General features: G+C 38.9%; 1 protein-coding gene across 8 annotated transcripts in view; it reads right to left on the bottom strand.

The window, feature by feature from the left end:
- LOC148844857 (protein SEMI-ROLLED LEAF 2-like) overlaps positions 1–11,380 on the bottom strand; it is a 208,966-nt gene extending 197,586 nt beyond the window's left edge. For all 8 annotated transcript variants that reach the window (XR_016101990.1, XR_016101992.1, XR_016101993.1 and 5 more), the window contains exons 1-2: positions 10,937–11,380; positions 10,452–10,750 (exon numbers count right to left, since the gene is read on the bottom strand). Coding sequence is in view for 2 of the 8 variants with exons in the window: in XM_088953713.1 (XP_088809839.1) it covers positions 10,452–10,586 (135 nt within the window). In the remaining 6 variants the exon portion in view is untranslated. The remainder of the gene's footprint in view (positions 1–10,451; positions 10,751–10,936) is intronic.
- Between the last annotated feature and the right edge of the window lie 4,798 nt (positions 11,381–16,178).

Raw genomic sequence — 16,178 nt, 5'->3', positions numbered from 1 at the left:
ACATTAAGCTTCTGTTCCTCCTTTCAACTCTTGTGTTCTACTGCTCTTCCTCCCTCTTTCTCCTCTCTTCTCTATACCTTTTTTCTTATTTTCGAACCTGAAATCCATTAGGGTTCAAGACTGATAACAGTCCTAAACGTCTACTTGGTATCAGAGCTAGGGTTTCTCATGTGAGTCTAGTCCAGCCGACCACATGAGAACCATCTAAGGCTGGAAGCTGAGAAAGTAGAGTTCGTTGACTGATTCTTGGAGATCTCCAGAGGATTTAGCAGTTGTTTGAAGAATTGCCACAGTTGCAGCGTGTTGGTGATCAGGATGAATCAGGAAAGGCTAGGGTTCGGGTAACCTTGGAAGGCAGCGAACAACATCCTCTTGTAAGTTTTTTATTTCCTGAGAGAAGTACTATCAGAGAAAATAGGTTGGACCTATCTAGAAAAGGCAGCCGAACCACTCTAGGGTTTTATCTTTCTATTCTCTAGGGTTTTGTCTTAACCCTGCGGCAAACCCTAATACTGGGCTGAACCTTGTGATCTAACACTGTGGCAAACCCTAATAGTTCTCTCCTCAACATTGATCAGTTTTAGGGTTTCCTATTAACCCTACTACAAGCCTTATCCGTACGGTACTGTCTGGAGTGTACGGCTAAGAATTTGCTTTTAGGACTGATTAAAACCCTAATTCTGCTTCAGCATATCAGATTATTCTCCAAGTTGTTTTTCAGTTTTTTTTGGGTTTTGAACTCTTCTAAGGGGGTGAAAACTGTACGGACTGTTGCTGTTGTGTGTGGTAATTGGTTTCAGATCAGTTTTATACCTGTTTCATGCACATCTACTGTGAGTACAGATTGGTTCTATACTGATTTTGTGATTGTGGTTGATAGTCCAAGTGCTGTTTTGACTGTAGTAACCCTAATTTTGAGACTACTGGTTCTTGACCGAAATGGAGTTTAAGAATCAGAAAGAATGCAGCTTTGGGAACAGCAGTTATGGTGGTGATTCTGAGACCGGTTTTCAAATTACAACCATAAGATTTGATGGATCAAACTATTTGGAATGAGCCCAATCAGCTATGATGGCTATTGGGGGAAGGGGAAAAGTAGGGTATCTCTTGGGAGATGTGACAGAGCCTTCCAAGGGAGACCCTATGTATACCAAGTGGGTCCAAGAAAACTACTTGGTTATGACATGGCTGTGTAATTTTATGCAACCTCATATCAGCCGAAATTACTTATGGGCAAAGACAACCAAGGAGATATGGGATGTGATGAAAGAAACTTACTCCCAACCCCTTAATGTTGCCAGAGCATATGAATTGAAATGTGAGGTGAATACCCTTAAACAAGGAGAGAAACCGGTTTCGGTCTACTTCTCTACCTTGAAGTCCCTGCGGCATGAGATTGATCATTTAGATACTCTTGAGTGAGACCGTAGCTGTGGGGCCCATATCAGTGTCCTCTACAGGACTGAATTCAGAATTTGATATTGTGAGGCAGCAGATTTTGACCAGAGATAGTGTGACCCTCTCTCAGGCATACTCCTTAGTGCACAATGAAGAGACCAGGAGGAAAGTCATGATGCAACCTCAGCCGCTTACACCTGCCTTAGTAGCTGTCAAACCCAAAACAGGGGGTGATTCAGAGAGGGATAGAAAGAAGGAAGATAAAAGGGATGTGGTATGTGGCATGTGAGCATTGTAAGAAACCTAAACACACAAAATAAACATGTTGGAAGCTGCATCCACATTTGATCCCGGCAAAGTTGAGAAACAAGAAGGGTAATGCTCATGTGGTCGTGACTACTGATTCAGCATCCTTGTCTGGCACAAGAGGCACACACTTAGAGACCTTAGCTGCAGTTCGGGCTGCTCTAATACAGTTGGAAAAGGAAGTTGAGAAACAAGAAGGGTAATGCTCATGTGGCCGTTACTACTGATTCAGCATCCTTGTCTGGCACAAGAGGCACACCCTTAGAGACCTTAGCTGCAGTTCGGGCTGCTCTAATACAGTTGGAAAAGGAAGTTGGCAACTCATCTCAGTCACCGCAGTCACCATCAGCCCCCGCCACATCGGCCTATGCACATTTAGGTACTCGAGCCTCAGCCTACCATGCCTCAGCTCCAGGTACTACTGAACCCTGTTGGGTAATAGATTCAGGTGCATCCGACCATATGACTAGCTTGCCCTCATTGTTTACTACTTATCTTCTGGTAGGGATAAAGTATCTATGGCTGATGGCTCTCTTGTCCCTATTTCTGGCAAGGGTGACATCAAACTGTCAGATACTATCTCCTTGTCTTCTGTCCTACAGGTTCCTAAACTTGATACTAACCTTCTTTCAGTTAGTAGTATTACCAAACATATGAACTGCTCAGTAACTTCCTTCCCTGACCGATGTGTTTTTCAGGACCTGGAGACGAAGAAGGTGATTGGGACTGGCCCTGAGACGAATGGGATCTATCTGCTCGGGGAGAGTGCTCGTCGGGAAGAGTCAGTGGATAAGAAGTTACTTGTTTGGCATAACCGATTGGGTCATTTATCTTTTCAGTCCTTAAAGAGTTTGTTCCCTACTTTGTTTGAGTCTGTTGAGTCATCTCAGTTGAAATGTAAAAGCTGTGAGTTTGCTAAACATTGTAGAAACTCTTATTCATTCAGTAATAAAAGGAGTAATAGTTCTTTTGATATTGTGCATACTGATGTTTGGGGGCCATATCACATTCCTTCTATGGGTGGGTACAGATATTTTTTGTTATTTGTTGATGACCATACTCGGTTTTCTTGGGTTTATCTTATGCGTTCACGAGATGAGGTTCCCGCCCTGACCCAAAACTTCCACCAAATGATCCTAACCCAGTTTGATGCCAAGATCAAAGTTCTTAGATCTGATAATGCAAAGGAATACTTTGCTAAGTCATTGGCATCGTACCTTCTTAATCATGGGGTTATCCACCAGAGCACTTGCCCTCATACACCTCAGTAGAATGGGGTTGCAGAAAGGAAGAATAGGCACATCTTGGAGGTGGCTAGAAGTATTATGTTTACCTCAAATGTCCCTATTCGCTTCTGGGGTGATGTTATCCTCATGGTGGTATATCTTATTAATCGGGTTCCTTCCCGGGTTCTTGATATGAAACCTCCATTTTCCCTTTTATACCCCAATGAGGAGTTGTTTACTATTCCCCTGAAAACATTTGGTTGTACATGTTTTGTTCAGCTTCTCGATCCCCATCACTCCAAGTTCGAACCCAAGGCCTCCAAATGCATTTTTCTTGGTTATGCACAAACTCAAAAGGGTTATTGCTGCTATGATCCTGTCTCAGGGAAGAAGTTTGTATCCATGGATGTCACTTTCTTTGAGGAGACACCCTACTATTCTCGGGTCTCTCCTCAGGGGGAGAGTAGTGAGCGTGGGGATTTGGGTCCTTTTCTTCAGGGGGAGTGCAGTGAGGGCAGGGTTAATACTTTTGGGGCTGTTCCTTTACCTATTCCATTGGGTGATGAGGGTTGTAGTAGCGAGGGTGGGCAAGGGGATCAGGAGTTGAGAGTCTATCACAAGCGATGCAGGCAGGTTGATCCCGGTCATCAGCAGTCCCGGCCAACTCCAACCTCTTATGTAGCTCAAAGTCCAGATATTACAGTCCCAGGGCCCACAGAGAGTCCTTCCATTGTTGCCACTTCACCCCCTGCAGACGACCTTGACCTTCCCATTGCCATCCGTAAGGGAAAACGGCATTACACCACATCTACAACCCACTGCATCTCCCAGTTCTTATCCTATGATCGCCTATCTCCCTCCTACAGGTCCTATCTCACTTCCGTTGTTAATGTCCCTATTCCAAGAACAGTGCAAGAAGCCCTATCAGTCCCGGAGTGGAGAGGTGCAATGCAAGTTGAAATGGATGCCCTGTTGAAAAATAATACCTGGAAGCTAGTTGATTTGTCCAAAGGAAAGAAACCAGATGGATGCAGATGGGTATTTACTATGAAGCACAATGCGGATGGTTCCATTGAGAGGTACAAAGCTCGACTAGTTGCAAAAGGGTTCACTCAGACTTATGGTATAGATTACTTGGAGACATTTGCCCCGGTAGCCAAGATGACCACCATTCGAGTTCTATTATCTCTTGCAACAAGCCACACTTGGCCTTTGTACCAAATGGACGTTAAAAATGCCTTTCTGAATGGGGACTTGCAGGAAGAGGTTTACATGCAGTTGCCTCCTGGATTCTATGATACAGAGGCAGGTAAGGTCTGTCGGCTCAATAAGCATTGTATGGTTTGAAGCAGTCACCTAGAGCTTGGTTCGACAGATTCAGACTAGCCCTTGGGAAGTTCGGTTATGTACAGGCCCAATCAGATCAAACACTGTTCATCAAGAGGGTGGAGTCCTCTCTGACATTACTTGTAGTATATGTTGATGATATTGTGGTGACAGGAAATGACAGCCATGAGATTGAGTCCCTCAAACAGCTCCTTCATCAAGAGTTTGAGGTGAAAGATCTGGGTGCACTACGGTATTTTTTGGGTATTGAGGTTGCTAAATCTAAACAGGGGATCTTTGTCTCTCAGAGGAAATATGTTCTAGATCTGTTGGCAGAAACTGGAAAGCTAGGTGTCAAACCTGCGGATACACCCATTGAACAGAACCACAGGATTAGTGCAGAGAGTGGGGAGCCTCTTGAAGACAAGGTTATGTTTCAGCGATTAGTGGGAAAGCTCCTATATCTATGCCTCACTCGGCCAGATATCAATTATGTAGTTAGTGTTGTCAGTCAGTACATGCACTCTCTTAGAACCACGCACCTTCTAGCGGCAGAAAGAATATTAACATACTTGAAGAGATGCCCGGGTAGAGGTATACTGTTCAAGAACAATGGCCACATGAAGGTGGAGGTCTATACGGATGCCAATTGGTCTGGGAGTGTTGATGGCAGAAGGCCTACCTCTGGATATTGTGCTCTTGTGGGAGGTAACTTGGTCTCTTGGAGGAGTAAGAAACAGAGTGTTGTCTCCCGATCTAGTGCTGAAGTTGAATACAGGTCAATGGCTAACGGAGTGGCTGAAATTCTTTGGCTAAGATCACTACTTGAGGAGTTGGGTATTGAGTATGAGAATCCCCTGATGTTGTATTGTGAAAATCAAGCGGCTATTAATATAGCACACAACTTGGTACAGCATGACAGAACTAAACATATTGAAGTTGATCGACATTTTGTACGAGAGAGGGTCTCATCACAAGAAGTGTGTCTCCCGTACATCACCTCCAACATGCAGCTGGCAGATATCCTCACCAAAGTTGTACCACGGAAGAAGCTAGAGGCGGATCTATCCAAGTTGGGAATGATAAACATTTATTCCCAACTTGAGGGGTGTAGAGAACACTGATGTGGACCCCACAGCTATGGTCCCATAGTGTTCGTAGGGTAGAAGGTGTTCTAGTCTTTCCAGGGTCAGCTGTTGGTCATTTAGTTGTTTCAGTTGTTATTTGTTTCAGTCTTATTTTGCTCTATTTGTTATGTAAAGACTAAGGGCAGATCTGTCCTTTCCATGTAATGAGCATAACCTATAAATATTAAATAAAGTGGCACCGGCAAAACATTAAGCTTTTGTTCCTCCTTTCAACTCTTGTGTTCTACTGCTCTTCCTCCCTCTTTCTCCTCTCTTCTCTATACCTTTTTTCTTATTTTCGAACCTGAAATCCATTAGGGTTCAAGACTGATAACAGTCTTGAACATCTACTCTCCTCCCTCAACCTCTTTTGCATCTACATCAGGTAAACCTGCCACAGCTTTCCATATTACTTCTCACACCCCTGACTCTCCATGGATCATTGATTCTGGAGCGTCAAAACACATGACTAGTACGTCCTCTTACTTTCAAACCTATCACCTTCTTTCTGGAAGAGACAAGGTGAGACTAGCCGATGGATCATTCCATAGCTGGTCAAGGAACCCTATCTCTTCCTCTTGATCTTACCCTTTCTGATGTCCTTCATGTTCCAAAATTTCCCATTAATTTTTTCTCTGTTAGTAGTGTTACTAATTCCTTGAATTGCTCAGTGACCTTTTTCCCCTTCTCATTGTGTGATTTAGGATCTGGCCTCGGGGAGGACGATTGGTAGGGGATGTATGGTTGATGGACTTTACATGCTGGAGAATAAGGTTGGTCTTCATGTTACAAAGTCTACGAGTCAGTCCTGCAAAAAGAGGGTCTATTTATGGCATTGTCGTTTAGGTCATTGTCTTTTCAGTCTTTGAAAGTTGTATTCTCAGAATTGTTCAAGTCAATTTTGTTTCTGATTTTTTTTGTCAAACGTGTCAATTAAGTAAACATTGTAGAACTCAATTTCTTCAAAGATATAGTAAATCTGAATCTCCTTTTCACATTGTTCATTCTGATGTATGGGGCCCTGTTACTTTACCATCTAAAAGTGGCTACAAGTATTTCATTACCCTCATTGATGATTATTCTAGATATACTTGGGTATACCCGATGCGAACCAGGGAGGAAGTACCAAAAATCATTCAAAATTTCCAGCGGATGGTCTTTACTCAATTTCAGACTGAAATTCAAATTTTTCAATCAGATAATGCCAAAGAATTTTTTCATAGTGACCTCACAGAATTTTTTGCTTCGTGTGGTTCTCTTCACCGTAGCTCTTGTGCCCGCACGCCACAACAAAATGGTGTGGCCGAACGGAAGAACCGACATCTCCATGAAGTGGCTCGGGGTTTACTACTTCATATGAATGTCCCCAAACATTTTTGGCTTGAAGTTGTTCTTTGTTCCACTTACCTTATAAATCGTATGCCCTCTCGTTGGTTAGAGTACAAATCCCCACATCAACTTCTCTTTCCTAAGGCTCCCCTTCTTTCTATTCCTCCTTGTGTCTTTGGTTGTCGGTGTTTTGTCCAAAATCTATCTCCCACCTGTGGGAAATTGGATTCTCGTGCTATCCCTTGCATATTTCTTGGTTACTCATTTACTCAAAAGGGATACCGTTGTTTTGATCCTGTTTCTCGGAAATTCTATGTCTCCATGGATGTTTCTTTCTTTGAAGATAAGTCTTTCTTTCCTGTTTCTCCTTAAGGGGAGTGTAGACATGAGGAGAAACTGGTTCAGCTTCCTCCTCTTCCTAATTCTTCAGCATTGGCTCAGTCTCCTCTTCTTAATCCTTCTTCCCCTTCTCTTCCTGACCCTCTGCCTTTTTGTGTTTTTTCTCATCATCGCAAAGGCCAACCAAATTTAAGAGTTGTGGAAAATCCAGAAGTTGTACCTCCAGTGACACCAGACTCCTCGGGGGAGGATCATACTCACTCAGGTATTTTGGCTCCCAATGATGTCCTTGAATCTATTGGAAATGATCCCTCTGCTGCTAATGACCTTGACCGTCCTATTGCTCACAAGAAGGGTGTTAGATTATGCACCACTAAACATCCCATTTCCAACTTTGTTTCCTATGAGAACATTTCACCCTCATTTCGTGCTTTTCTTACTTCCATTGACAATGTTCCTATCCCTAAGAATGTGGCAGAAGCTCTTTCAGTTCCTGAATGGACAAATGCCATGAAGGAAGAAATTAATGCCCTTCATAAGAATGGCACATGGGATCTTGTTGATCTTCCTAAGGGAAAGGTTCTAGTTAGAAGTAAATGGGTGTTCACTATCAAACATAGGGTTGATGGAACAGTGGAGAGGTACAAAGCTCGCTTAGTGGCAACGGGGTTTACTCAAGTGTATGGAGTTGACTATGCTAAAACTTTTGCTCCTGTTGCCAAGATGAACTCCATTAGAGTCTTTTTCTCCCTTGCTGTTAATTTGGATTGGGATTTACATCAGCTTGACATCAAGAATGCTTTCTTGAATGGTGACCTTGAAGAGGAAGCTTACATGATTCAACCCCCTGGGTTTCTGGCTCAAGGCAATGAACAGAAAGTGTGCAAGTTGAAGAAATCTTTATACGGGCTGAAACAATCACCAAGAGCTTGGTTCAGCAAATTCCATGTGGCAGTTCAGCAAAAAGGATACAAGCAATGTCAATCAGATCACACACTATTTGTGAAAAGAGGAGAAGGTAAAATTGCTGCCCTAATTGTACACGTAGATGACATAATTGTTACTGGTGACTGGGAGGATGAAATTCAGAGGTTGAAGTTCTTTCTTGCCACTCAATTTGAAGTGAAGGATCTAGAACCTGCCAGATACTTCCTTGGAATTGAAGTTGCCCGATCAAAGAAGGGTATCTTCATCTCTCAAAGGAAACATGTCCTAGATTTACTTCAAGACACAGGGAAGATGGGGGTGAAGCTAGTTGACTCTCCCATTGACCCCAACCATAAATTAGGTGACAGTCGAGGTGAACCTCTCAAGGATGTGAAATAGTTTCAGAGGCTTGTAGGGAGGTTGTTATACCTTTCTATGACTCGCCTAGACATTGCATATGTTGTTGGTGTCCTCAGTCAGTTCATGCATGCTCCTAGGTCCTCTCATCTTGAAGTAGCAAAGAGAATCCTCCGATATCTAAAGAAGTATCCCGGTGCTAGTTTGTTATTTCAAAAGCACAGACATTTAAAAGTTGAGGTTTATACAGATGCGGATTGGGCTGGATCCCAAAGTGACAGAAAGTCTACCAATGGATACTACACATTTATAGGAGGGAACCTTGTTACATGGAGGAGTAAAAAGCAAAATGTGGTGGCTAGATCCAGTGCTGAAGCTGAATATCGTGCTATGGCCCACGGGGTAGCTGAAGGCATGTGGATAAAGATTTTGTTGAGTGAGTTGGGCGTCTTAGTGGACAAACCCATGTCTCTATTCTGTGATAACAAAGCATCTATAAACATTGCTGCCAATCCGGTACTATATGATAGAACAAAACACATTGAAGTTGACAAGCATTTTATCAGAGAGAAAGTCACCACAGGCGAAGTGTGTACTCCCTATGTCAATTCTGAGAACCAACTTGCAGACATCTTTACAAAGGGTCTAAACCATTCCAGACATCATGATCTGTGTGACAAGTTGGGCATGATTGATATCTATGCGAGGGGGAGTGTTAATAGTTGTTTATGTTCTCAAGTTTAGTACCGCAAGGGTACTGTTGTAATTTTCTCTTGTCATTATGTTGTACGACTGGGCCAGTATAAATAATAATACTAACACTCGCCCACTGAGTTAAGGAGGGCTCTCAGTCCACTCGAGTCTCCTCTCTTCTCTCCCTCTCTATTCTCCTCTCCTCTCCCCTCTTCTCTAGTTCTTGTTCAACACTATCCACCACCAGGTTCCAAAAATTCACACTTCTAGGGTTACCCCCCCCCAAGAGGAGGCAGTCCCAAATAATTCAGTGGCCACTGGCATACCTCGCAACCCAAAATTGTTGCACATTCAGATACCTCTCTATCATCCATGTTAATGCCTGTCACACAACTCTTAGTCTTAGACCACCTCTTTCAAATTCCTCACGTAATTTAGATCACCTCCCTCACAAGATAAAACGGTGTCATCCGCAAATTGCAAGTGAGTAATAGGCACTTTTCTCTTCCCACTCTCCAACCTTTCACCAAACCCCTCATATCTGCCCTCTAGATAAGGATTCCTAGCACTTCAGCTACCAGGGAGAATAAGAAAGGAGAGAGGGAATCCCCTTGTCTAATACCTACCTCTAATGGCTGAACCGCTGAAAAATGATCCACTACTAAACCATTTACCAGAATTTAGTAATGACAATTGACAAGTGCTAATGCAGCCTTTAACCAACTTGCACCACCTATCTCCAAAGCCAAAGTTCCTCATCACTTCCAACAAGAAATCCTAGTCCACCAAATCATATGCCTTCTCTAGATTGAGCTTGCAAATCGAACCTTTCTTACCAGATCATTTGAGCTCCTCCACACTCTCATTGGCAATAAGGATTTGGTCGATGATCTGCCTATCCATGACAAAGATACCTTGATTTAAGGGATATTTGGAGAGCTTCCAGGTTGGCTTCTATATTTTATTTGACTCTTGTACTGATATTGGTCAATCTTATTTTATGCAGCTGAAGTAATGAATTTCGTTTTCTTACCAAAAGAGAGAGAGAGAGAGAGAGAGAGAGAGAGAAGAAGCCTCTGTTAACACGACAAAAACATGTCACTCAGTGAAAACGCAAATAAATAATCACTTGTACCAATTGATATTTCAATTCGTCTAGAATTACAAGTTTTGCACTGCCAATTCCACTCTAATACAGAGCGAGGAACTGAAAATGTCACTCCAATCAGGGCACATCCACTACACAATGATATCAATGTAACAATATAAGAAAAAAAAAAGCTTTCCTACACATCAACTGAAAATTAATAGAAGACACGCAACAACAATAACTATATATAAGGAAATGAAAGAGGACGGAACCATCATTATCAACGACAAACGACTATCACAAATTAAACAAAGGTATAGATATGTGTCAAACCTGAGAACGAGGAAAAATATCTGCGATCAGCTTCTTGTACCTCTTAACTGGCTGCCTTGATCTAGTCCGCATCGAAGGGCATAAGAAACAGAGCCCGTCACATATTGGCAAAACTTTCCTTGACATTACACCCATTTTGAGCCACTAAATATTTACAATTACAAAACTTGGTCTCTGAAAATTTCTCCTTTCTATTCCCTTCTTTTGATCGATCAGAAACTTGAAATGTTGCAATTAAACCCCAAGGGAGAGAAATTTCTTCTGCAAATAATGGGCACCTTTCAGATTCGGGTACCAGCCTACAATTTAGAATCAAGAACGGCATATTGGTGTCAGACGCTAATTCTACGAAGGCAGAAAGATATTCCATGAAAATTATAATCCAAATGGAAACAATAAACCGATTTTGAAAATTCATTCAATACTGAATTGAAATTGAATTTGAGATTCAAATTGATGGGTTTTGATGGATTATTTCTTATTACCTCGATCTCGCACGGAAGAGAAGACCGGAGGCTGGAGATCCCTCGAAGCTCTGCAGGAAAGGACCAAATCTCCAGCACCCTCCCCCGCGAAATTTATGTGTGCGAAGAGACTCTCTCTCTCTCTCCCGCCCTTTTATACTTGCTACGAATTTGTCCACCTGGTGCAATCATCACGCTTCCCCATTTTGGGGAAATTTAGAGGTATAGGTATATCATTCATATTGGTCCTATTGTATTGGAGAACACCCCATTTCAAAGGGTGTGCCACCATGATTGTGACTTAAGGCATAAGCAAAACGACGAGAGTTGCAATCGACCGTTGGGATACAAGCATACAGCGGTTTTTTTTTTTTCATTTTTAGCCGGGGAAATTCTTTGCCTGCAAGTTAACGATGACAACGGGGCGGGTATTGTAAATGCTGTCTTACCCGTCTCTAAATTTCCCATTCCGTACCCATCACAACACCCGTATCACGACAATCGGGAGTGCTCTCGACCTGTATTCAAAAATCCGAAATCGAATCCAAGAATCGGCGTAATCAAATCGAATTCGGATAATTCGAATCAGATATTTGATCAAATTCAAAGACTTTTTTTTATTGATTAAATTATCCAATTGAATTTGGATATGTATTAATCTAAACCAATTATATATATAACTAAAAAAAAGGTTAAAAAAAAGCAGTTTTAGAAATTAGAACCGAGAAATGACTCATTTCTCAATGAGAACATTCGAACGACTGAACCTTACCTCTCTCCAATCTCCATCTCCTTTCAACTTTCAAGTTTCAAACCCTAACCTTAACCCTCCATCTCTCCCTTCGTCGTCGTCTGCCGCCCAAGAAACCACCATCACCGGCCACCGCCCCTCATCCTCCGCAACTTTGCCTCTCCTCAATCATCTATCATCTTCTCCTCTATCACTCACTCTCTCAATCCATTCACTGACTCAGCATCGACGATCGAATTCAAATTCGAATTGAAACATTTGATATCCATCGGATATCGAATAGAATTCAAATGTTATTCTTTATAATCGGTTTTGAATTTGAATCTAGCCTGATTCGATTCGAATTCAATCCGTTTACAAGCCTAATCTCAAGCATACCTCACACAAACCTAACAATCCCATCTGGGACACCGTGTATTAATAACATCTCCCATCTATACTTCTATATTATATTAATAAGAAAATATAAGTAATATGTGACAATTTTAGATGATGATAATTATAGTAATAATATATTTAATTTTTTATAAATCTTATGTATTTTTTATTTTTATTTTTTATTATTAACCAAATACAGATTGCAAAATCCAAAACTGATTAAATAAATAATTCATCCAAATATGTGATAATCAAATCAAATTGTGAAGTTTTAAGTACCATTAATAGGCCTACCTGCTTGATTAGACTCTTCTTTTTGTAGTGTTTTATCTTTTTGGTGTATCTTTTTTCTTTTGTTTATTTATCAAAAAAAATGTAAGATTTAAATAAAGAGAATTGAATGAAGTGAAAATTAGTAGTTTAAATTAAAATTTAAACCTTACAATTAAATAGGGACTAAATTCAAAAATGAGAATGAGCCTTTCTGTCACTATTTTAAAGAATGGACCAAACCGAACAGTCAAACCGTTTGGCCCGAGAACCACTTAGGTCATTGGTTCCGTTTTGGTCCCAGACCGCTATTTTAATAAAACCGTTGAAATGATTAAAGAACCGCTGACCTATATGGTTTAATCGTTAAAATGTTCACTCGGTTAACGGTTCTCATGTTGCTTTCAAGCTAATTCCAAATTTTTTATTTATTTTAAAATAGAAATTAGAAAATAAAAATAATTTAAAAAAAAACTTTCATATCTCATAATTTTGTTCAGTTATTCCCAATGGCTAAAATTAGTTAGGGTTTTAGTTTTTCCATTTTGATTTTTAGTTTTCTCGTTTATGTGGTTCTTTTTAAGTTGTAACAACAAAAAAAAATGTAACTCCAATAAAGAAATCGAAAAATCAATGCAAAAGTTTAGATATTAAACACCAATCTTATATTAAAAATCTAAGATACGCTAATGAGTGGAACAATATAGGATCCAATAGAGATTTAGAGAGATGTAATTATTGGGCAAATGACACTATAGCGGCAGTGATGATGAACATGGAGATAGCCATTGGTGATGATTCCTTCCTTTTCTTTTTCCTCTTCTTCTTCGGGAAAACAATACAATGATCGATGAACATGGTGAAAACCACCTCCAATGGTGCTTCTTCTTCTTCTTCTTTCTCACTTCCCAGCTTTAACTAGTTGCCTCCTTCTCAAAGTCTCACACTCCCCTCTCATAATAATGTATATATGTATGGTGGACTTAAACTAAATCTTAATCTAACGGTATATTATATTTTACATCTTACTGATTTGACCTGCTCAAACTAGACGATTAAACCGATGATCTAGAAACTGAAAGCCAAAGTGGTTTTGTTTCTGAGTTGATTTTTAAAACCTTTATTTTGGTCAAAAGAAAGTTCCACAATCTTATTCATATTTTTAATAGAAGTGTAAATAGAGAATTATAGATGTGTTCAATTTTTTGTATTTTTGTGTATAAAAATAATTCTGACATGTCACACTTTTACTTTTTGTTTATTATGATGAATACATGATATTATACATGTGCCTAAATGTTTTTTTTTTTAATTATGTATTTTTTATTTTGATATTTTTACATTTTATTAAATTTTATTATTTATTTATGACATTAAAGGTTAACACATTTAACCCAAAAGCTAAACTACTTATTATTAATTTTTGCATTTCATTTTTGCTTAGTTCTAAATTATGCATTTCATTTTCATTATCAATAAAAATAATTCTTGTTTATTACACTTATTTTTTAATTTGATTAATAAAAATATCATAAATGTGTCTAATTTTTTTTTTTACATTTTTTTGTAATTTTCTATATTTATTTCTATTTTAAAAATTGTATCACCTAACTATAACTTCATAGGTTGATTAATTTGATCCAAATGGTTGAATTGCTTAGCCACCACTTGGATAAAGAATGGTTTTGTTTTTGAGTCAATTTTAAAATATATGAATTTATATTATTAAAAATATTGACATATATCTAATTAAAAGCATTTGTTAGTGAAAAATAACTTAAGAATATAGGGTTTAATAAGAGAAAATATGAGAAATGTGAGAAAGGAATCACCTACAGACACGTTTACCGCGAAGTGAATCAAACTGCTGATTGGTTGGCTCATAAAGCCCGTGAAGCCCAGTCGTCTTACCTAGGTTTTGTTTCGTTTAATCTTTGTAAGCTTCCTTGACCTTTTGTTTTTATTTGTTCTAGTGATTTGTGGGGATGTGCTACCCCCCCCCCCCCTGGTTTTTGTAGTAGCCCCATATGGTTTTATCAAAAAAAAAAAGTGAGAGAAAATGGGATTTAATACCTTGAATATAAGACTTAATGAGAGAGGATTAAATAAGGTGGAAAGTAATAATTGAAATTACACTTTGAACCCTTACAATTAGAGATGGATTAAATAGACAAATATGACCATTATAGTAGCCATTAAAGGTGGCACTAAATCTATAATAAAATGACTTTTATACCCTTTATCAAACAAAGAAATAGAGGGTAATTTTATTCCAAAATACATTTCACACTGCATTCACACTTTTATATAGTATAGGTTACTAGTGGATCCGTATGATGTAAGGGAAAAGATGTTAAAACTTAAGAAGGCTTAAAAACTTATTGCTCGATGGGGCTACACAACCTAGGATAGGAATGGCAGTCTTCCCCATCCCCATTAAGTACCCTCTATAATAAAATGACTTTTATACCCTTTATCAAACAAAGTAATAGAGGGTAATTTTATTCTAAAAAACATTTCACATTGCATTCACACTTTTATATGTAGTATAGATTATTAACGGATTTGTGTGATGTAAGGGAAAAGATGTTAAAACTTAAGAAGGCTTAAAAACTTATTGCTCGATGGGGCTACACAACCCGGGGTAGGAATGGCAGTCTTCCCCATCCCCACTAAGTACCCTATACCCAACCTCTCTGACCAAGTGGATGGGGATGGTGACTACCTTAGTAGGGACAGGGTGGGGATGGGATTAATAGGAATACCCAATTTGGGATATGGACGAGGATGGGGTGTGAAATTCACACACCGTCCCAACCCCAATTATATATATATATATATATATATATATTCATAATATAACATTATTTATGTAATTTATAATATTATTTATATTATATATTTAAACTATTAATTGCATTGTAATTTTTCCTTTATTTTAAATAAATATCTTTTTGAAAATAAACTTTTGATTAAAAAATTCGGGGATTCAAGTACCCAATGGGGAACCCATCTTCGTCGGGGACCGAGGATGCAAGATAATTTTTTCCAAATGGGAATTAATTTTAAACTTAGGGTCATGATGGGAAATATGATCCCCACCCAGACCCATTGCCATTCCTACATGAGGGGTCATCCCCCAAACCCATAAATGCAGTTCCAATAATTATGGTAATTATAAACGTAGTATCCAATACTTGTGGAAAATGATTAAAACTTTTTAATTATTTATTTGAATAATTGGAAAATCTTATAATTTTACTTCTACAAAATTAAATTACCAAAATCAATATTTTTTAGTAATTGAATTGCTAAAATCACTAATAATTGGTCAAAATTACTGAAAATATAAAAAAATAAATTTATATTTATTAAAAACAATTTGGAGATTCTAGCTGACAAGGGAAACTTTTAGGCCTTAATATTAGTAAAAATAACCTTTTTAACATATAGACTAACTTTTTTAAACATATATATATATATATATATATATAAAATAAGGGCAGAAATACTCCGGATTTCCTACTAACTTCTCTCTACTTCCTTCTCTACTAACCCAATAAAATGATTCCAGCTGTCCTTAATCAGGAGTCCACTTTAGTGTAACAACTAACCAAGAGTTTAACCCCTCCGTTAAATATTCTTTTTAAAATATATCAATTCTTCAAACATTAATTAACCTTTTTCTTAAAAAATAACTATTTCATTTAAGCCCAAATTCTTCTTCCCCATTAAATACTCTTTTTTGTTCTGTGTGATTCATCTTTAATATACAAAAATCCCCTTTCGGATTTCTTCATTGATCAAGAAAAAAATTCTCTATAGCTCTAGCCACACTCAGATTTCCTCAATGAACCAGTCTAG

This window comes from Nelumbo lutea, chromosome 7 (genome assembly GCF_056320005.1).
Source record: "Nelumbo lutea isolate HS-2025 chromosome 7, American lotus-T2T, whole genome shotgun sequence".
Lineage (NCBI taxonomy): Eukaryota > Viridiplantae > Streptophyta > Magnoliopsida > Proteales > Nelumbonaceae > Nelumbo > Nelumbo lutea.
The sequence above is the reverse complement of the archived record's forward strand: the minus strand, read 5'-3'. Positions and strand labels throughout refer to the sequence as shown.